Genomic DNA, 21,884 nt, shown 5'->3' on the forward strand with positions numbered 1-21,884 from the left:
ATGTGAATATAATAAAGAGATGGCAGACAAAGTAACTGCAAGTTGTCAGAGCCAACCACTACTTTTCTCTTTGTTTATCACTCTTTTATTCACTGCCTTTAAAAACGCAACTCCATTTTCTAAGAAGCATTATGATGAATTATTCATGGTTTTTCCGTGATTGTTTGTGGACATTGTCTACCACCCCAGCAAACAACTCAATCAATATGCCAATACACGTTTTGCAGAGCCAAACTAAGGGCTCTATTAAGTCCGTATTGCTGAAACTCAGCTGTATAGAGTGAATAATGGCAACGTTTACGTGGTCGCGGAGACGGCATTCATGTTAAACGCTGCATATGTCGGCTCAATCATAAATTACCTTTACATTTTTATGCGGATCTTCCGTGATGCTTCAGCAATCAGGATGGAAACCAGCCCTAATTCAGTTCCAATTTGATCATATTTAGAACATTCAACTATATGCCTCAAAATAGTTTTATTGTTTAGCGAGGTGGCCACCTTGGAAGCAGGGTACTGAAGCTCAACTAAACAGTGAGATTTGTCTCTGTTCTCCCGACCAGGGAAGCAAACCCAGGAGTCTGGAACCTTCTGAATAATAACACAACATCACTCAAAGTCAACCAACAACCACACTAGCTGACAAAGCTAATGTTTTACGGCATCTATATTAGGAAGTCCTCATGTGTCAGACAAAATAGTCAGACAGATTGCTTGCCAGTCTGTAGCCGACAGTCGACTTTAGATCTCACAGATTGTGGTCACTGCACGATGGCTGCTACTAGCGAGCACTGCTAACTAGCTTGTGATTTCCCATCTGCTGCGCTACAGCAATCCTAATGCTAAAGTTAGCATTATTAGCCTCCTGATGCCACTTCAGATGCGATCAAGCCAAATTCAGTTTCATTGGCACCATTTTTTCTTACAATAACATTAACTTTGACCAGGCTCAAGCCAACAACCCTAGCCTATAGAATGACTGTGACAGAGGAAAATCTTTAACTTGAGTGAAGAGAATCATGCAAGAACCCTTCTTTCTCCAGTCTAGCTATTCATCAGTGATGAACTATCCCATTTCTGTTTGAGCTGGAATTCACTAACACTCCGTCAGGTCACAGCTGTGGATAAGTCACATTAGCGTCTAAGAGTTTTTGCCTCTCTGTGAGAAAAAAAATCAACGTTAAATCTGCCCTAGTTTTCCACTCAACCGCTGTGTGTCGACAGCTCTTCCAGGGATACGACCAGTAAGAGGCTTTCTCTGATGCACAAGGGGATCATATAATGATATGGTCTATAACTCCATCCCCACAGGGCAAAGATGCTGCATCTCAGTATGCATAGGGAGTGATTAAAACCACAACACTGAGACATGACATTCTTTCTATGGTGACATGCATCTTTGGATGAGATTTGTCCTTTAGATAAGTGTTTCTAGTTCTCCCCCACGACCCCTCGACTCTCCTAATGTCGTGCCAACATATCACCCCCACAGAGAGAGAGAGAGAGAGAGAGACTATACTATTACATTAGGGAGCTATTGTTACATAGAAGATGTAGTAGAATTGCTCTGTTAGGTTGATCAATTACTTTTATTGTGGTGTTATTTGACAGCATGGATGGACTGTAGAGTAATTCTATATGCTGGCCCACACTAGCATGTAAACCATCCACTCATTGGAGATGGCAGATCATCAAATAGAATAACATTTTATTGGTCACGTACACACATTTAGAAGATGTTATTGTGGGTATTGTGAAATGCTTGGAGATGGTAGATAATCTGAACTTGAACAGCCACTCTACTTCCGTCAGAAGCACAACTTCACAGTGCTCATTTATGTTAATTAAGTCATAACGGAAACGGAAGGAGATTTATTTAAAATGACCTTGTTCTTTGATGTCTCCTCCCTCCGGTTAGCGTAGTCGAACTGAGCCGGACCCTAAGGACCCCACTTGTTTTACTATCCTTGTTGGGATTAAACAATTAATTCCAATTCAAAATCCTATTTTCCCTAAAACCTAACCCTAATTGTAACACGAAGCCTAACCCCTAAGCCTAAAATAGCCCACAGGATAGTAAAACCAAAAACACACCACACACAAACACACACCACATCTAAAGCCTCTACAGGTCTGCATTAATAAATGTCCCCTGATAGTCAATTAGTCACCATTAAGGGTGACTACAGGCAACAGCCATTTCTCTGTGTGTGTGTGTGTGTGTGTGTGTGTTTGTGTGTACATCTGTCTGTCTGTGTCTGTATGCGGGCCTGCCAGCGCCTCATAATATTTGTTTCCCTCAATTATCTCTGGGATCCCCAGGGAAAAGGCCTCCAGCACAGTTCTCATTGACAAACTTCTGACACCATGCCCAATCGCCAGCCTAAAATCTATTTAACTCTTCTTTATGGGAAAAGGGATTTCCTCTGTCTCCCTTTACCCCAGCAACAGTCAAAACTACCGAGACCCACACGGATTCTTTCACACAGAAACGAGGGAACAAGAAGAAGAAATCCCTGTGAACTTCCCTTTTGGTGGAGGGGGGACGAGTGCATTTTGATGTGTTTTTTTACACAGGGTGCTGCTGTGTTCTGAAATGTCTTTGCTTAATCCAGTCTCTCATACCCCATGGTCCTTCCCCCCTTCCCTCTTCTTCCTCTCCCCCCCTCCTCCTCACATCCTCCCCTCCTCTGCTCCCCCGATCCCCCCTTCCCCTGTGTGTGTGTGTCTGTGGTTTCTCTCAGCTAGCTAGTCATCTCAGGGGAGTCAGACCCACTGAGACCACATCCAGTAATTAACAGCCTTGTCTATTTGAGGAGTCAGGATTCACAGGGATTCCTTCTGTGTGTTTTTTGATTTGGAAAAGTTTTGAAAGACACATCTAATACAAAAATATATATATCTAGTGACTGAGTCGGCATATTCATTGATGTTATCCCGAGAGGTTGACTAGGAATATATTCCAGTCCACATGATGAAAACAGTCTTGGAACATGGACTCTGATTGGTCAGACCAGCTTTGTACAGACCTGACTACCGGAACTTCCATTTTGAGTCTGTGTTTGTAGGCGGGGAGAAGCAAAATGGAGTCATGGTCAGATTTACTGAAAGGAGGACGGTAGAGGGAATTATACCCTTGTCTATAAGGCATATAACAGTGGTCAAGCATTGCATTTCTGCGAGTTGGAGCACAGTCCTCAAATGACTTTTGTTAAAGTCCCCCGCGACAATGAGCGCTGCCTCCAGTTATGCGGTCTCCAGTTTGTTCAGGGTCGAATTAAGATTTTTGGGAGCATTTTTGGGTGTTGCTTGGGGCGGGATGTACACAGCCATGGCGATAATCCCTGAGAACTCTCTTGGAAGTTAAAAAGTGTGACATTTTATGACCAGGTATTCCGAGTGGAGAACAAAGAAGCTCGGAACTTCCTGTACATTTTCCCTGTCGCACCACACGTTGTTCATAAAGCAGAGTCCACTTCCTATCAGCTAAAAAACTGTAAAACCCATTGGTTGTAAATAATCCATTTGGATGTCAGATTAAAACCAAGTCTCACAAAACAGTACATGTTGCAGGATCTGATGTCCCCCGGGATGGATATCCTCGCTCAGTTTGTCAAATTTATTCATTAATGATTGAACATTGGCGAGTAGTTTGCTCTGTAAATGGAGGACGGGTCGCCTAGCGTTTTAATCTCACTAAGACCGCACCACGTCTGTTTTAGCATCTGCGTCTCCTTTTCATTTTCTCTGGAAGGACTTCCAGAGAGAAGCTAGCCCATTGCCCCACGGTCTCCGGGCATGTGGGATGGTCAGGTGGACGGTGAGATCCCATCAATTCCAACAGTTCTGCCCAGGTGTATGGAGTTATGCACAAAACAAACAGAGTAAGAACATTTTTGAAAAACACTAGAAAAAGTAGAAACCTGTCATACTTTGAAGGAGTTCGATGAGAGACACCCTCCGTCGGCTCCCTGAATGCTATTGAAAATGAAATGCTAATCTAAAAGAAGCGAGATATATAATGTATAGATGCTTTTTTACAATGGAGATCAAGTTTATAAATTGCCTGGTTGGGCTGATGAAACAGTGGATTGTGCAGTGAGAGAGTCTCTCCAGAGATGTTAGATAGGGTTCAAGTCCGGACTCTGGCTGGGCCAATCAAGGACATTCAGAGACTTGTCCTGAAGCCACTCCTGCTTTGTCTTGGCTGTGTGCTTAGGGTCATTGTCCTGTTGGAAGGCAAACCTTCGCCCCATTCTGAGGTCCTAAGTGGTCTGGAGCAGGTTATCATCAAGGATCTCTCTGTACTTTGCTCCGTTGATCTTTGCCTCGCTCCTGACTGGTCTCCCAGTCCCTGCTGCTGAAAAAACAGCATGATGCTGTCACCACCATGCTTCACCGTAGGGATGTTGGCAGGTTTCTTCCATACGTGACGCTAGGCATTCAGACCAAACTGTTCAGTCTTGGTTTCATCAGACCAGATAATCTTGTTGCTCATGGTCTGAGAGTATTTAGGTGTCTTTTGGCAAACTCCAAATGGGCTGTCATGTGCCTTTTACTGAGGAGTGGCTTCCATCTGGCCACTCTACCATAAAGGCCTGATTGGTGGAGTGCTGAAGAGATGGTTGTCCTTCTGGAAGGTTCTCCCATCTCCACAGAGGAACTCTGGAGCTCTGTCAGAGTGACCATTGGGTTCTTGGTCACCTCCCTGACCAAGGCCCTTCTCCCCCGATTGCTCAGTTTGCCTGAGCGGCCAGCTCTGGGAAGAGTCTTGGTGGTTCCAAACTTCTTCCATTTAAGAATGATGGTGGCCACTGTGTTCTTGGGGACCTTCAATGCTGAATAAATGTTTTGGTACCCTTCCCCAGATCTGTGCCTCAACAATATCCTGTCTCGGAGCTCTACGGACAATTCCTTCGACCTCATGGCTTGGTTTTTGCTCTGACATCCACTGTCAACTGTGGGACCTTATATAGACAGGTGTGTGCCTTTCAAAATCATGTCCAATCAATTGAATTTACCACAGGTGAAGCCCAATTAAGTTTCGAAACATCTCAAGGATGATCATTGGGAAATGGATGCAATTTTGAGTCTCATAGCAAAGGGTCTGAATACTTATGTAAATAAACTGTTCGAAAAGCATTCCTCATTAGTCTTGAGCACTTGTTGGTTACTTTTCCTTCACTCTGTGGTCCAACTCATCCCAAACCATTGTGGTGATTGTGGAGGCCAGGTAATTTTATGCAGCACTCCATCGCTCTCCTTTTAGGTCAAATAGCCCTTCCACAATATGGAGGTGTGTTGGGTCATTTTCCGGGTGAAAAACAAATGCTAGTCCCACTAAGCGCAAACTGGATGGGATGGCGTATCTCTGCAGAATGCTGTGGTAGCCATGCTGGTTACAGTAAGTGTGCCTTGAATTCTAAATTAATCAGTGTCACCAGCAAAGCACCCCCACACCCTCACACCTCTTCCTCCATGCTTCCCGGTGGGAACCACACATGCGGAGATCATCCATTAACCTACTCTGCATCTCACAAAGACACGGCGGTTGGAACCAAACATTTCAAATTTGGACTCGTCAGATCAAAGGACGAATTTCCACCTGTCTACTGGCCATTGCTCATGTTTCTTGGCCCAAGCAAGTCTCTTCTTATTGGTGTCGTTTAGTAGTGGTTTCTTTGCAGCAATTTGATCATGAAGTTCTGATTTACACAGTCTCCTCTGTACAGTTGATGTTGAGATGTGTCTGTTACTTGAATTCTGTGAAGCATTTATTTGGGCTGCAATCTGAGGTGCAGTTACCTCAAATGAACTTATCCTCTGCAGCAGATGTAACTCTGGGTCTTACTTTCCTATGGCGGAAATTTTCCAGATTGACTGACCTTCATGTCTTAAAGTAATGATGGACTGTAATTTCTCTTTGCTTATTTGAGCTGTTCTTGCCATAATATGGATGTGGTCTTATCTTCTGTATACCACCTATACCTTGTCACAACACAACTGATTGGCTCAAACGCATTAAGAAGGAAAGAAATTCCATAAATTACCTATTAACAAGGCACACCTGTTAATTGAAATGCATTCCAGGTGACTACCACATGAAGCTGGCTGAGAGAATGCAAAGAGTGTGCAAAGCTGTCATCAAGGCAAAGGGTGGCTACTTTGAAGAATCTCAAATATAAAATATATTTTGATTTGTTTAACACTTTTTTGGTTAATACAGGATTCCATATGTATTTGTTCATAGTTTTGATGTCTTCACTATTATTCTACAATGTAGAAAATAGTACAAATAAAGACAAACCTTGGAATGAGTTAATGTGTCCAAACTTTTGAATATTACTGAATGTTTCCCATACCAATAAAGCTCTTTAAATGTAAAATGAAATAGAGACAGAGATAGAGCCATTGAGGAAGGCATAGTGTATGTGTGTCTTTGTGTGTGAGAGAGAGATTAGTCAGGAGGCATTGTGGATATAAGAAAAGCAGTTAAAACACACTATTCCTCCATTCCTGAACTATTTCTCCTCCATGTCTCTCATCCAATGCTCAGAGCTCGGTCTCTAATCTACACAGAATTCCACCTGTCATAAACCTTGTACATATTTACAGCTCATACATTATTTATGAACACCAATTTTACTCATCTCGTTACAGTGGCAGTCTAATGCAGTAGTGAATGATGACATCATGTGGCCAGACCCGAGCTAATCTCATTAGCATATTGAGCAGGCAGGTGGCTGGAGAGACTCTATGGCTCCTGTACTGGAGGCTTCTGTATATGGACAAAATACAGACTAGAGCTCCCAGTCTCTCTGTCCTCTGTGCAATTCTCTCACAACAGGCATCCTGCTGTACGATTCCAGGAATTCCAATCAAAGGTGAAAATTATTGGAACAACACGTTGTTTCATTTTTATCCAGGGAGACTTGCCAGGTGTATCATTTGCCAGATTGATTTGTTTGACTTTGAAGCGAACACGTCATTTCCAAAAAACCAGAGACCTTTTGATGATATCATATCTGAAATGCGGCCAATTCAGTAGTCTTCAACGATAAAAATGTTGGAGAGTGTGATATCTGTTTGTTTGATTGTACGGTCAACTCAGCGATCAATGGCCATGAGGGGTGAGTCACAGTGGAGTCAGTGAGTTGGCGCCCCACCAGAGCTGCAGCCTGCAGTCTTCCACCCAATCAGACAAACAAACGATAGTCTTCAACCAATCAGAGCTGCAGGATGTAGTCTTCCATCCAATCACAAACTGTTGTGTTCCAACCAGAGCAGATCCAGATGACTCCAGACTCCCTGTGCAGCTGGTCTGCCAGTGTGAGTCACGTTTGAGCAAACCCTCACCAAAACATTCCTACTCACCGATCATAGGACTGTACAGAAGGGGACATGTGTGTATTTTGATGGAGGTGGGCAGTTGAGGGGGACTGATAAATAATGATGCAATAATAATTTGATATTACAGTTGAAGTCAGAAGTTGACATACACCTCAGCCGAATACATTTAAACTCAGTTTTTCACAATGCCTGACATTTAATCCCAGTAGAAATTCCCTGTTTTAAGTCAGTTAGGATCACCAATTTATTTTAAGAATGTGAAATGTCAGAATAACAATACAGATAATTATTTATTTAATTATTTATTTTCTTTCTTTCATCACATTCCCAGTGGGTCAGTAGTTTACTCAATTAGTATTTGGTAGCATTGCCTTTAAATTGTTTAACTTGTGTCAAACATTTCATGTAGCCTTCCACAAGCTTCACCAAGTTGGGTGAATTTTGGCCCATTCCTCTTGACAGAGCTGGTGTAACTGAGTCAGGTTTGTAGGCCTCATTGCTCGCCCACACATTTTCTATAGGATTGAGGTCAGGGCTTTGTGATGGCCACTCCAATACCTTGACTTAGCTGTCCTTAAGCCATTTTGCCACAAGTTTGGAAGTAAGCTTGGTGTCATTGTCCATTTGGAAAATGTATCCACATAATTTTCCCTCCTCATGATGCCATGTATTTTGTGAAGTACACCAGTCCCTCCTGCAACAAAGCACCCCTACAACATGATGCTGCCACCCACGTGCTTCACGTTGTGATAGTGTTCTTCAGCTTGCAAGCCTCCCCCTTTTTCCTCCAAACATAACGATGGTCATTATGGCCAAACAGTTCTATTTTTGTTTCATTAGAACAGAGGAATTTCTCCAAAAAGTATGATCTTTGTCCCCATGTGCAGTTGCAAACCATAGTCTGGCTTTTTTATGGTGGTTTTGGAGCAGTGGCTTCTTCCTTGCTGAGCGGCCTTTCAGGCTATGTCGAAATAGGACTCGTTTTACTGTGGATATAGATACTTTGTACCTATTTCCTCCAGCATCTTCACAAGGTCCTTTGCTGTTGTTCTGGGATTGATTTGCACTTTTCGCACCAAAGTACGTTCATCTCTAGGAGACAGAACACATTTCCTTCCTGAGCGGTATGACGGCTACGTGGTCCCATGGTGTTTATACTTGCGTACGATTGTTTGTACAGATGAACAGGCACTTGGACATTTCTCCCAAGGATGAACCAGACTTGTGGAGGTCTACCATTTTTTCTGAGGTCTTGGCTGATTTCTTTTGATTTTCCCATGATGTCAAGCAAAGAGGCACTGAGTTTGAAGGTAGGCCTTGAAATACATCCACAGGTACACCTCCAATTGACTCAAATGATGTCAGAAGCTTCTAAAGCCATGGCATAATTTTCTGGAATTTTCCAAGCTGGTTAATGGCAGTCAATTTAGTGTATGTAAACTTCTGACCCAATGGAATTGTGATACAGTGAATTATAAGTCAAATAATCTGCCTGTAAACAATTGTTGGAAAAATTACTTGTCATGCACAAAGTAGATGTCCTAACCGACTAGCCCAAACTATAGTTTGTTAACAAGAAATTTGTGGAGTGGTTGAAAATGAGTTTTAATGACTCCAACCTAAGTGTATGTAAACTTCTGACTTCAACTGTATATGATAAGTATACACTACAGTACATGATATCTATGGAGGGGTACTAAATGGTCAGCATGTAGTATGGAGAAGAAATGCATGGAGGTTTGAGGAGTATGAAAAGAACACTACCTTCCACAGCAAAAAAAGTGACCATATCAAAAGATTTATGAAAATGGAAAAGCAATTCCATGAGTGAAACAGTGAGTGAGTTGTTCATTCTACCACGTACAGCTCTCTGGATAACAGATGTTTCTGAATAATGAATCTATGATTCAATCAATATTTTCCCACACCCTTAGGACACGTTCAGTTTGTGTCGAATCACTGGTTGAATCATGAGCGGATGTTGAGGATTCAGATTTATATATGCTCTCGGCATTGCTCAAATCCTGTGTGTGTTCCTTCAAGGAGTGCAGGTTCCTTATCCTCAAACAGAAAGAAAGTACTGTAGGTTGTTAACATAAAGCCCAATTTATGGTAGAAAAGACAAGTGCTTGTGTGGGACGCAGGCTGCATGCAGTGTTTCAGAAGTGGACCAGGACCAGTTTCAGCATTTAATACATCATAGGGCATGGTTTACAAAGTTAACCTTTCAGCAGTGGCCTTCTCACTGGCCCAGGAACATTGACAAACCATGCAATTTAAACTGAAACTAACAACCAAAGTAACAAAAAAAGGCACAGGCGGAGAGGTGGTGCAGGCCTGGAGTCCATCTTGTGTTCCCCCATACTCCCAGAACCCACCATACCTCTGGACTGCATCCCTCCACTGGGGGGCCACACTTCAGAGAGAAACACAACTTAAATACAATTCAGGTGTTCAATCAATTAGTCAATGAACTAATAACATGACTAACTTGATTACAGAGCAGTTAGTCACACCTGTGACACAAACTTATGATCCCTCAGGCCAAACTAATTCAGTGGTTGGTACACACACCTGCTCCCAGACATTCCTCTCAGCAGTGCTTGCTGCAGTTCTGTTTAAATGGGATTTGGTATGTTTAAACAGCAGATCTGTTCTACCACAGCTTCAAACGGCCCTGGAGACAGTCTAATGGATGCTCACCTTAATGAAGACCTTGGGGAGCAATTCATGATTTTTGCCTCTTCAGAACCATTGGTATATGAATCAACAGCCCATTTTATAGGCTCAAGAGTCTAGAAACAGATGGAAGGACTCAATTTAAAACCGTTACTGTTTTCTTAGTCTGCCCGGGACTCGAATCCTGTCAGGGTTACCAATTGCGTAACGGTAACTTGCTCTGGAACCGAGAGACCAACGGTATCTAATTTCTATCTTATGGAGTTCAGGAGAGGAGGAGCAAACCACTAGCCATGCTGCACTCAAGCTTTTGGTCCCGTCTTTGTTAGCTGAGGGAAGTCTGCGCCTCACTTTCCCTTTGCCAGCGGAGGCGAGTTTGGTAGTCTATTCTCTCTTTTTGGGGGGTGAGCCTTTCTTCCGCCTCTTTCCGTCCTCGCTCCTGTCGCCGTCCGACTAAGTGGAAGGAAGAAGCGTATCTGTTTTTACGGAGTAAATACCTGCCTGCTCGTCCGGCACCCATGAATTCGGATATAAATGTGTACCTCGGCCGGGACAAAACGGGCATCATGCGGAAGAGAGCGCTGCTCCTTCGGAAAGGGTGCAGTTTTGAGATTAGTTCGAGGTAGGTGACGCATGGGGTGATGGGGGCTCATTCTGGGTATAAACTCCGAAACGGGTTATGATCTGGCTTCGCGTAACATTTGAAACGGCACATGTTTGATTGGGAAAAGTGACCCTTGATATATACCGACCCTATCTCTTCGTGGACTGCGGTTGTGGTGTTTTTTTGTTGGTATAAGTGAACGTGCTCCTCCAGAGCTCGAGGAATGCCCAAAATAAACATGCGGGTTCACTCTGCGAACTGCGAACCCGGTCTATTACGTTAGCCTACAGTCAATTCGAACTGATCAATGTTTCATTGTAGGCTACAGTTAACTGTAGACTGGGATTTTGTGAAATGTCTGTGGCATTGCTGAATTTTATTTAGATGAGCATGAAACGTTATAACCGAACATGCGTTTCAATGCGTACTGTCTTTTTGGATGTTGTGTTATTTAAAATCGAGCTAATGAAATTGTCTCCACAACTGTGCGCCCATATTTTGGACCGTTACGCATGGGTGTCTGTCACTTCTGGTGGTGCAAAAATCACTATCTGGTGCACTGTTATCAATGTTATATATTAGCCCACAGCAGTAATCCATGCGCTCTGTGTGTGGTTCGTCGATCGGAGAGGCGCACAGATCAGACTATTATCAGTTAATTCGAGGTGCTCCCACGTGGAGGGCACCGACAAGCACAGCATGACCGGGCGAGTTGTATGCTGTGCACACCCGGAGGGACTCTCTCCACTCGGGAGTCCACCGCTCGTCCACGCAGGGGGTTCTTAGAGCTGCAACTAGCCCCGGTCATAGACTGTCTGTCTGCTGTCTTGCGCATCAAAGGTAGCGGGGGGCGAAGAAAATGTCAAGTGTTCTCTTCGCCTGCTAGTTGGTAATACCAGACTGTAGGCTACATACCGTTACCCACAGTATGTAGCGCACAATATGCATATGGTACATGTATCTACACTGGACAGAAATGCACACCGTTGATCTTCAACTGTGGAGTAGAGGAATTCTGGTCTTATTTATAGTCTAACACTCACTCACGTTCACTTATTGTCAAGTTCACTCCCCGGTCTCGTCGCTAGATGGCACCCATAACTCCCTTCCTCACTGTCAGCCATGGTAATGATCAGAAGTCTGTCAAATACATTTGATTACATGGTCAATTTATCCGTCCCCCACACAGTACATAGCCTAATATAATCAGGTTTTGATGGTGTACATAACTCATTTACGACTAACAGACATATTGTCAATGGTATTTTGTGGTTTAGACTAATATTTATGCTGTCCTGGCCTCAGCAGCATGTATTGGATAGACAGAAAACAGGTGTGTTAAAAATCGATGTTCAGTGTCCATGTCTGTGACATAAGGTCATGTTTACGTTTTATATCCTCTGCACTGTTGCCAAAACTTTAATTCAGATAAATATTTTAATTGCATACCTTATTTTATATGTAAATGTGTGACCTTTTGTTTTTCCCTATCTATCTACACATATCAATCAAAAGTTTGGACACACCTACTCATTCCAGGGTTTTTCTTTATTTTTACTGCTTTCTACATTGTAGAATACTAGTGAAGCCATCACAACTATGAAATAACACATATGGAATCATGTAGTAGCCAAAAAAGTGTTAAATAAATCAAAATATATTTCAGATTCTTCAGTGGCCACCCTTTGCCTTGATGACAGCTTTGCACACTCTTGGCATTCTCTCAACCAGCTTCACGAGGTAGTCACCTGGAATGCATTTCAATTAACAGGTGTGGCTTGTTAAGTTAATTTGTGGTATTTCTTTCCTTAATGTGTTTGAGCATACAGAACAGGTAAACAGAACAAATCCCTATTTGTAAAAAACCAAGTCCATATTATGGAAATAACAGCTCAAATAAGCAAAGATAAACCACAGTCCATCACTACTTTAAGACATGAAGGTCAGTCAATCTGGAAAATTTCAAGGACTTTGAAAGTTTCTTCACTGGCTCTCGTGAGAACCGCCACAGAAAAGGAAGACCCAGAGTTACCTCTGCTGTAGAGGATAATTCATTAAAGTTACCAGCCTCAGAAATTGCAGCCCAAATAAATGCTTCACAGAGTTCAAGTAACAGACACATCTCAACATCAATTGTTCAGAGGAGACTGTGTGAATCAGGCCTTCATAGTCGAATTGCTGCAAAGAAACCACTACTAAAGGACACCAATAATAAGAGACTTGCTTGGGCCGAGAAATGCAAGCAATGGACATCTGACTGGTGTGTCTTTGTGAGAAGCAGAGTAGATGAACAGATGATCTCCATGTGTGGTTCCCACCGTGAAGCATGGAGGAGGTGGTGTGCGAGTGCTTTGGTGGTGACACTGTTGATTTAATTAGAATTCAAGGCACACTTAACCAGCATGGCTACCACAGCATTCTACAGCGATACGCCATCCACTCTGGTTTGCGCTTAGTGGGACTATCATTTGTTTTTCAACAGGTGCCAACCAGTGCTCAACATATGTGAGAAGTCCTTCAAGACTGTTGGAAAAGCATTCCTCATGAAGCTGGTTGAGAGAATGCCAAGAGTGTGCAAGGCTGTCATCAAGGCAAAGGGTGGCTACTTTGAAAACTCTAAAATCAATATATATATTGATTAATTTAACACTTAAAAAATTATTTTATTACTACATGATTCAATATGTGTTATTTCATAGTTTTTATGTCTTAACTATTATTCTAGATTGTAAAAAATAGTTAAAATAAAATAACCCTTGAATGAGTAGGTGTGTCCAAGTGTTTGATTGGTCCTGTATATTTGTATAAACGACTTTAGTGCATTCTTGTTTTTCTCTGAGTCGTGTGCGTGTGTCTGTAGACATGTTCGAAGTGTCGGAGGTCTTCTGTGGGTGGGTCGCACTTTCAGAATAGAAGCATGCATAAGCAATGGTGTGTGGGCGCAATGGGCACAGCTCTCTGTGAAGCACTTACTTTCAAATTACAGCCTTCTTCGTATAAGTTGATTTATTCTCTGTACTCAGAGAGAGTGTGTGTGTACTCAGAGAGAGTGTTCATACTCTGCTCAGAACGCAGTGCGAGATTGTAGAGACCTGTGAAATAGTCCCTCTCAGACCAGAGGTAATTAAAGACGATCAGAAGAGACCCTGGGCCCCAGACTGGGGCTCTTATGTGCTGAAATATTTTGTCATTTTTTTCCCGATGTCTCACAAGGACCCTCAAGATACCTTGAGATCAACAGATTTTGTCCATGTGGAGTTTGTCTGTGTGCTCTTGAATCCACGCACGCACGCACCCACACACACGCTTGCACACACAGCCTGCGTACACACACGCACACACACACACAGACTCCAAGCCAGACAAATAGCCAGGCTAACAAGGACAGAAAGAGAGCGAGCAAGACACACTTGTGCTGAACGGCCAGCAAATACTGCATCCAAACGGGCAGATGGACCAACACTCACAAACACACACACGTGACATTCAGACAACACACAGTATAGGCTGCATGGTTGATATGTAGCTTGGCTTGCTTTATTGACAGATTATGTAGCTTGGCTTGCTTTATTGACAGATTATGTAATTTGGCTTGCTTTATTGACAGATTATGTAGTTTGGCTTGCTTTATTGACAGATTATGTAGTTTGGCTTGCTTTATTGACAGATTATGTAATTTGGCTTGCTTTATTGACAGATTATGTAGCTTGGCTTGATTTATTGACAGATTATGTCATTTGGCTTGCTTTATTGACAGATTATGTCATTTGGCTAGCTTTATTGACAGATTATGTAGCTTGGCTTGCTTTATTGACAGATTATGTAACTTGGCTTGATTTATTGACAGATTATGTAATTTGACTTGCTTTATTGACAGATTATGTAATTTGACTTGCTTTATTGACAGATTATGTAATTTGGCTTGCTTTACTGACAGATTATGTAATTTGGCTTGCTTTATTGACAGATTATGTAGCTTGGCTTGCTTTATTGACAGATTATGTAGTTTGGCTTGCTTTATTGACAGATTGTCTCTGGTTAATTTATAGCTGGTTGAAGCAAATCATATCTTGCTTCCCTCGCTGTGTTAACAGCATCCAATAACAGCTTGGCTTTACTCTTTTAAATAATTCAGATGTTGAAGCATTAAAATCCCATTTGGAGACATCCCCAAAGCCTTTGAGAGGAATCTACTCCAGAACTACTTCTCTTGCAGACCAGGGTTCAAACTATATTAAATCTTTCAAATACTTTCAGGGTTTACAGTACTTTAGTCTGCCTCAAGTGCCAAATGGGTGGGGTTTAAACTTTTCAGACTATTTTATTGGTTCAATTTTGCATGGCAAGCTCAATCAAACACAGCTAATGTATTTGAAATGATTTCCAGTAGTATTTGAACCCAGGTCTGTTCCCAAGATGTCTCCCCCAGATGTTCGAGCCAGTCTAGTCTCGGCTGTCTGCTGAGAAGAGGCAGTCAGGGGCCTATTCCCCTCAGTGTGATAAAAATAACCCATGACACAACCCTCCTGCTTCAATTCAACTACCACAGACCTACACATGGACACACTCCAGAAGATGTGTGTGTGTGGGGGGGGGGGCTCTCTGTCTGCGTGTGGGGAGGGGCTCTCTGTGTGTGTGTGGGGAGGGGCTCTCTGTGTGTGTGTGGGGAGGGGCTCTCTGTGTGTGTGTGGGGAGGGGCTCTCTGTGTGCGTGTGGGGAGGGGCTCTCTGTCTGCGTGTGGGGAGGGGCTCTCTGTCTGCGTGTGGGGAGGGGCTCTCTGTCTGCGTGTGGGGAGGGGCTCTCTGTCTGCGTGGGGGAGGGGCTCTTTGTCTGCGTGTGGGGGGAGGCCTCTGTCTGCGTGTGGGGAGGGGCTCTCTGTCTGCGTGTGGGGAGGGGCTCTCTGTCTGCGTGTGGGGAGGGGCTTTGTCTCGTGTGGGGGAGGTGTGTGGGGAGGGGCTCTCTCTGTGTGTGGGGGGGCTCCCTGTCTGCGTGTGGGGAGGGGCTCTCTGTGTGTGTGGGGAGGGGCTCTCTGTGTGTGTGGGAGGGGCTATCTCTGTGTGTGGGGAGGGGCTATCTCTGTGTGTGGGGAGGGGCTATCTCTGTGTGGGAGGGGGGGGGGGCTCTCTGTGTGTGTGTGTGTGTGTGTGTGGGGGGAGGAGCTCTCCCTGTGTGTGGGGAGGAGCTCTCTCTGTGTGTGGGGAGGGGCTCTCTCTGTGTGTGTGGGAGGAGGGGCTCTGTGTGTGTGTGGGGGGGTGGGGGGGCTCTGTGACCCCTGTGTGATATGACACTAATAGAGGGACAGCTAGACTGGACTGCTCCCCTCAGGGTGATCAGATGCCCCTGACCTCAGATTACTGACCCATCATCACAGCCCTGACACACACACACACACACACTACGGTTAGATTAGTGTGCCAATCTGTCCCTGTAATAGCCTACTGTGTTGATGTTGACATTAATACATAATCAGACTATCAGAAGCCTGAGAGAGGAAGAGATGAGCTACATATTGATAGCCTGGGGGACGACAGACTGTTCCTGCATTAGCCACCTGCACTAAAACCAACCAGTAAAGGTCTATACATCATGGAGTTACACATTTTTCTGAAAAGGGATAATGAAAGGATATTACTAGCTAGAGTCAACCACCATTTCACAATTGCTTGTTGAATACTTCCATACAGCCAATAGAAAATATGTTACCACACCTCCATCAAAACTGCTATTTCCTGTGTTAGTCTATGCAGTCAGCTCAGTACCATTTTCCCATATTATCAGCCAGTCAGTAGCACTGAGTAATAGGGCTGGGTGATATGGCAAATAAATTATCACGATATCTATATATTTTTTTCATTCAATAACGATAATAAGCACAATATTAATCAAATCATTTTTTAAAGGTGCATATCTGCTTCAGACTCAAGAATGCCTGAACAAACCGTTGGGCCAGTAACCGAAAGGTTGCTAGATTGAATCTCCGAGCTGACAAGTTAGAAATCTGTTGTTCTACCCCTGTACAAGACAGTTAACCCACTGTTACTCAATAGGCCATCATTGTAAGTAAGAAGTTGTTCTTAACTGACTTGTGTCGTGACGTTGTATTGGTTAATGTGGCGACTGCTGCTCACTGAATGATTAGTGGTTTATAATTGTGTGATTAAATGAATCAGGCAATTATTCACTCATTAACCTGGGACACCATGGTAAATGTGGTTTTATTGAGTTTCTATTTCCCAAATCAACTCAAAGAATATCAGAATATCGATTTTACAACAGTCTCTAATTAATCAATTTCCTCTACAGTCTCATTCTGAACGTCGCATAATCCGGGAATCTGCACAAACCCGGGTCTCACCAATGAGTCCGTACCACACCAATTTTAGTTGATTATTTATTTACTAACAAGCTAAAATGATAATATAAGATACACAAAAACACAGTTTAGGCTATTGATTAGAATTTAGTACAACGGGCCAACACATTATGACGTGTGTTACCCAAAATGGGGATTTTAAAAGAGAGAGAAAAAGAGAAAGTACAAGAGAGAAATATACATTTGGGTGCATTTGTCAGCTATGCTTATTTTAACCCTATCCTTGTCCCGAACTGCCGCTCTTATGTGTCAGAATATAATGATGTAATTACGTGTTGAAGGTCTCCGATGGGGTTTTCGGCTTCTCGGATGGCGCACTCTGATTGTCCTCACGATGTCAGTGTCCTTTGTATTAGTGTCTGTTTCCTCGCCATTGTTCTGAAAGGGGTCTTCTGAGGACAGCCAGCATGTAGCTCAGGGCTCACAGCGTAGGAATGAAAGCAGTGTAGATACAGGATTCAATGAAGAGTGGTGACCGGGTGGCCGGTTCTAAATTCACCCTCTTAGACACAGCGACTCACCCGTAGCATGGTTAGAAGACGGTTCCTTTGTCTTCAACCTCGTGTTACGTTTTGGGTTTGTTGACGACTCACCCGTAGCATGGATAGAAGAAGATTCCTTTGTCTTCAACCTCGTGTTACGTTTTGGGTTTGTTGACTACTCACCCGTAGCATGGATAGAAGAAGATTCCTTTGTCTTCAACCTCGTGTTACGTTTTGGGTTTGTTGACGACTCACCCGTAGCATGGATAGAAGAAGATTCCTTTGTCTTCAACCTCGTGTTACATTTTGGGTTTGTTGACGACTCACCCGTAGCATGGATAGAGGAAGGTTCCTTTGTCTTCAACCTCGTGTTACGTTTTGGGTTTGTTGACTACTCACCCGTAGCATGGATAGAGGAAGGTTCCTTTGTCTTCAACCTCGTGTTACGTTTTGGGTTTGTTGACTACTCACCCGTAGCATGGATAGAGGAAGGTTCCTTTGTCTTCAACCTCGTGTTACGTTTTGGGTTTGTTGACTACTCACCCGTAGCATGGATAGAGGAAGGTTCCTTTGTCTTCAACCTCGTGTTACGTTTTGGGTTTGTTGACTACTCACCCGTAGCATGGATAGAGGAAGGTTCCTTTGTCTTCAACCTCGTGTTACGTTTTGGGTTTGTTGACGACTCACCCGTAGCATGGATAGAGGAAGGTTCCTTTGTCTTCAACCTCGTGTTACGTTTTGGGTTTGTTGACGACTCACCCGTAGCATGGATAGAGGAAGGTTCCTTTGTCTTCAACCTCGTGTTACGTTTTGGGTTTGTTGACTACTCACCCGTAGCATGGATAGAAGAAGGTTCCTTTGTCTTCAACCTCGTGTTACGTTTTGGGTTTGTTGACTACTCACCCGTAGCATGGATAGAGGAAGGTTCCTTTGTCTTCAACCTCGTGTTACGTTTTGGGTTTGTTGACTACTCACCCGTAGCATGGATAGAAGAAGGTTCCTTTGTCTTCAACCTCGTGTTACGTTTTGGGTTTGTTGACGACTCACCCGTAGCATGGATAGAAGAAGATTCCTTTGTCTTCAACCTCGTGTTACGTTTTGGGTTTGTTGACTACTCAGACCTTGGCTGCAGCTCGGGTCACTTAGCCTCACATGTAAATTTTTAACTCACATGTCTTATACCCTCGGGTCAGAAGTGGGCGTAACCACCTTTAGGGCAATTCTCTGGGCGTATCAAGTTACGAGGCAAGGTCTGGATTTCACCCAGATCCAATTTAGACAACAAACTTCACATTTCATCTTTACCAAAACATTCTCTTTGATTTGGACATTTTCCACCCATCGTACAATGTATAAATAAATGTATAAATAAAACATATACTAGGACAACTCTTAAATGTACACTGTTTTCGTTATAACGTCGTCCTTTAACTTTTAATAACAAAACAAAAATGACATTAATTTTGTGGCTGACGAAAGCCATTGTCCCAAAGTCCATTTATTGTCATTACCACCATTGTGGCTGACGAAACCCATTGTCCCAAAGTCCATTTATTGTCATTACCACCATCTTCATACCCCTCGATCTCTTCTCCTCTGGTGGGTGTGAGAGATCTCTCTGTAGGATTGTGATCCCCGGTAACCTGAGCCGAGCAGGACAGTCATGACACTTGCCTAGTTAAATAAAGGTTAGATTTTTTTACAGTTTTTCTCAGTCGCTTTGGTGCATTTTTCACATCATCCGTAACATGTGCAAAATAATAAGTGCATTTCTCAGAACTATTTGTACAAACTGCAATATACAATAGATATGTTTCTAAAGCTAGTCAGTCACTAAAAATCCTTAGTACATCTCTGAAAAGTAAATATTCATGCCAATGATCATGTCAGTGTCATCAGAATGATAAGTCATTGAGTCATTGTTCACGAACAAGGTCGTCAAAATGTTTAGGCATGTTGTCAATGTAACTGTGTACTTTGACAGTATTACCTGATTACCTGGCTACAGTTTGGATGACAGTTACTGTATTGAAAACGTGCAAGGCTGCACTTCTATGGCATATATCAATTTCAACAGTACTATTTACATATTACTGTATGTGGGTTATTGATTGAAAGAGACTGGACAACCCAAGGGGCACAAAGGGAAAAAACTAAATTAGAAAGAAACACAGGAAACCACCCCTAAGTCACTACTTTGCCCGCAGCACTGTTGTGCTGTCTCTACACATCCAGACGTTCCTGTCTGTCGGCCCACATATTCTCATCCACATCACACCGGATATTTTCCCTTCCAATGCAACATGGAAAGAATCTTTTGGAATGCCTTATCCATCCACTGCAGGCGTCTACTGTGATGTCCTCACATGCTGCATCCATTGCAGCCAGCAGGGTCATATGTGTGTGTGGCTGACGATCGTACACCTTCCACATCCATGCTGAAAAGAACTCCTCAATTGCGTTAAGGAATGGTGAATAAGGTGGGAGGAATTCTATGAGCACCCTCGGGTGGGTCACAAACCATTTCCTTATGATGTTTGATCGATGGAAACCCACATTATCACAAATGACCACATACTTTGGCAAATCCTCTCTAAACAGACCCCTCTCATCATCAGGGATGAGAGCCCTGTAGAGAGTCTCTAAAATGTTGAGTAGATGCTGGGTGTTGTATGGCCCTATAAGGGGGATATGGGTTAGGACACCATGCTCCAAAATAGCAGCACACATGGTGATATTTCCTCCCCGTTGGCCTGGCAAATCCACAGTAGCTCCGTGACCGATGATACTCCGACCCCACCTTCTGCATTTGGTCAGGTTGAAGCCAGCCTCATCCACGTATACAAAGTTGTGAGAGGGTTCACTTGATTCCAACTCCATTATACACTATATCCCAGAACACACAGTTGAATTTGTTTTGGTAAGGAAGAGTGACATAAAATGTACATATATTGCATGTTCCTTACACAGCAATGGAAATGTGTGCAGTTTATGCTTACTGTACTATGTATTACTATAAAATGTTGCTGTAAAGTAGTTACATAGATATATGTTTTACCCGTACATACTGGTACCGTAGCTCCTTAACTCTGTCCTCATTCCTTTGGAATGGTACACGGTACAGCTGTTTCATACTCATCTGGTTTCTATGCAGCACCCTGTCGATGGTTGAGATGCTAACCGTATGGATGTTTTCAAAGACATCATTGTCTTCTATAATGGTCCTTTGTATTTCCCTGAGTCTCATGACATTGTTTGCTCGGACCATGGTGCAAATAGCCTCCTCCTGTTGAGGTGTGAAAAGGCGTCCTCTGCCACCGGTTTGAGGTACTCTTGCAGTCCTATGTGGGGAAAAATGCCGTGATGCATCGCACACTTTCACATAGAGAAAAACTATGCGAACACACATTTTACTGTAAAACATACAGGTGGGTGCATGTAAGGTGCAGTATGTATCTGTATAGAGTATATTTCTGTATGCTGTGAAATACAAGTGGACTACTGTAATATGAAGCATTGTAGGAAGTATACAGTATACTGCTTATATACAGTAACAGTGCACTGTACATTGGTGGACATACCTGTTCTCTCTTTGAAACGTTTGAACTATTGAGGACACGGTTGATCTCCCAATATTCAGCTGCACCCTTCGACCCGCCTCAGCCATTGTAAGGCCATGATTGACAACATGGTCTACAATAGTGGCCCTTATGTCATCAGACATGCGCCTATGTCCTCTTCTGCCTCTTCCTCTGTTTTGCCTTCCACCACACATCCTTGCTCCTCTTCTTCCTCCTCTTGGCTGTTGACCCTGTTCGTTTCCTGGTCCATCCATTATTGGAAAATTGCAACTCTGTGTTGTGGTCTGTCTATATATGCTTGCCAATTGATTCTTCATGAGATGCACCTTTGAGCAATTTAGACAACTGGTTGATTGTTGGTTGAACTAACACTTTACGTTCCTTCATGAGTGAGGGTCAATTTCACCTGCACGATTCATCAATTCACGTTTTTGTACAAAAGGTCTAATAGAAATGTGTAAAACTATGCTTGACAGTTTATGACAAATAGTTCAACAGTTTTGCATGTAATGGCTTATGCAAGGAACTAATACCTAGATGTTTTGAGGGGTAAGACTATTCAACAGAGAACCATCTACTATATTTTGATCAACATGACATGAGCAATTGACAATGTGGAAAAAAGCTGACACTTGTACATTATCAAATGCAATTTGTTCAAAGGAATAAGAAATTGCTTTAATGATGTGCACAAGTGACTAGATGATTTGGAATTTGTACAAGCAGTATCAAGAATTGCACTTTTGATCTAAGAAATGCACCAAAGCGACTGAGAAAAACTGTAAATGATGTGAGCTACACATGACATTAAGGAA

The 21,884-nt window shown here is 43.0% G+C and overlaps 1 protein-coding gene across 4 annotated transcripts in view; it reads left to right on the plus strand.

Annotated features, from left to right (window-relative positions):
• Positions 1-10,311: 10,311 nt before the first annotated feature.
• Positions 10,312-21,884, plus strand: part of garnl3 (GTPase activating Rap/RanGAP domain like 3) — a 209,267-nt gene continuing 197,694 nt past the window's right edge. The window contains exon 1 of one of the 4 annotated variants that reach the window (XM_064943218.1): positions 10,312-10,651. In XM_064943218.1, coding sequence (XP_064799290.1) covers positions 10,548-10,651 — 104 coding nt within the window. In that variant the 5' untranslated portion in view covers positions 10,312-10,547. The remainder of the gene's footprint in view (positions 10,652-21,884) is intronic. The other 3 variants (XM_064943221.1, XM_064943215.1, XM_064943216.1) reach the window with 3 other exon arrangements.

This window comes from Oncorhynchus masou, chromosome 28 (genome assembly GCF_036934945.1).
Source record: "Oncorhynchus masou masou isolate Uvic2021 chromosome 28, UVic_Omas_1.1, whole genome shotgun sequence".
Taxonomy (NCBI): Eukaryota; Metazoa; Chordata; class Actinopteri; order Salmoniformes; family Salmonidae; genus Oncorhynchus; species Oncorhynchus masou.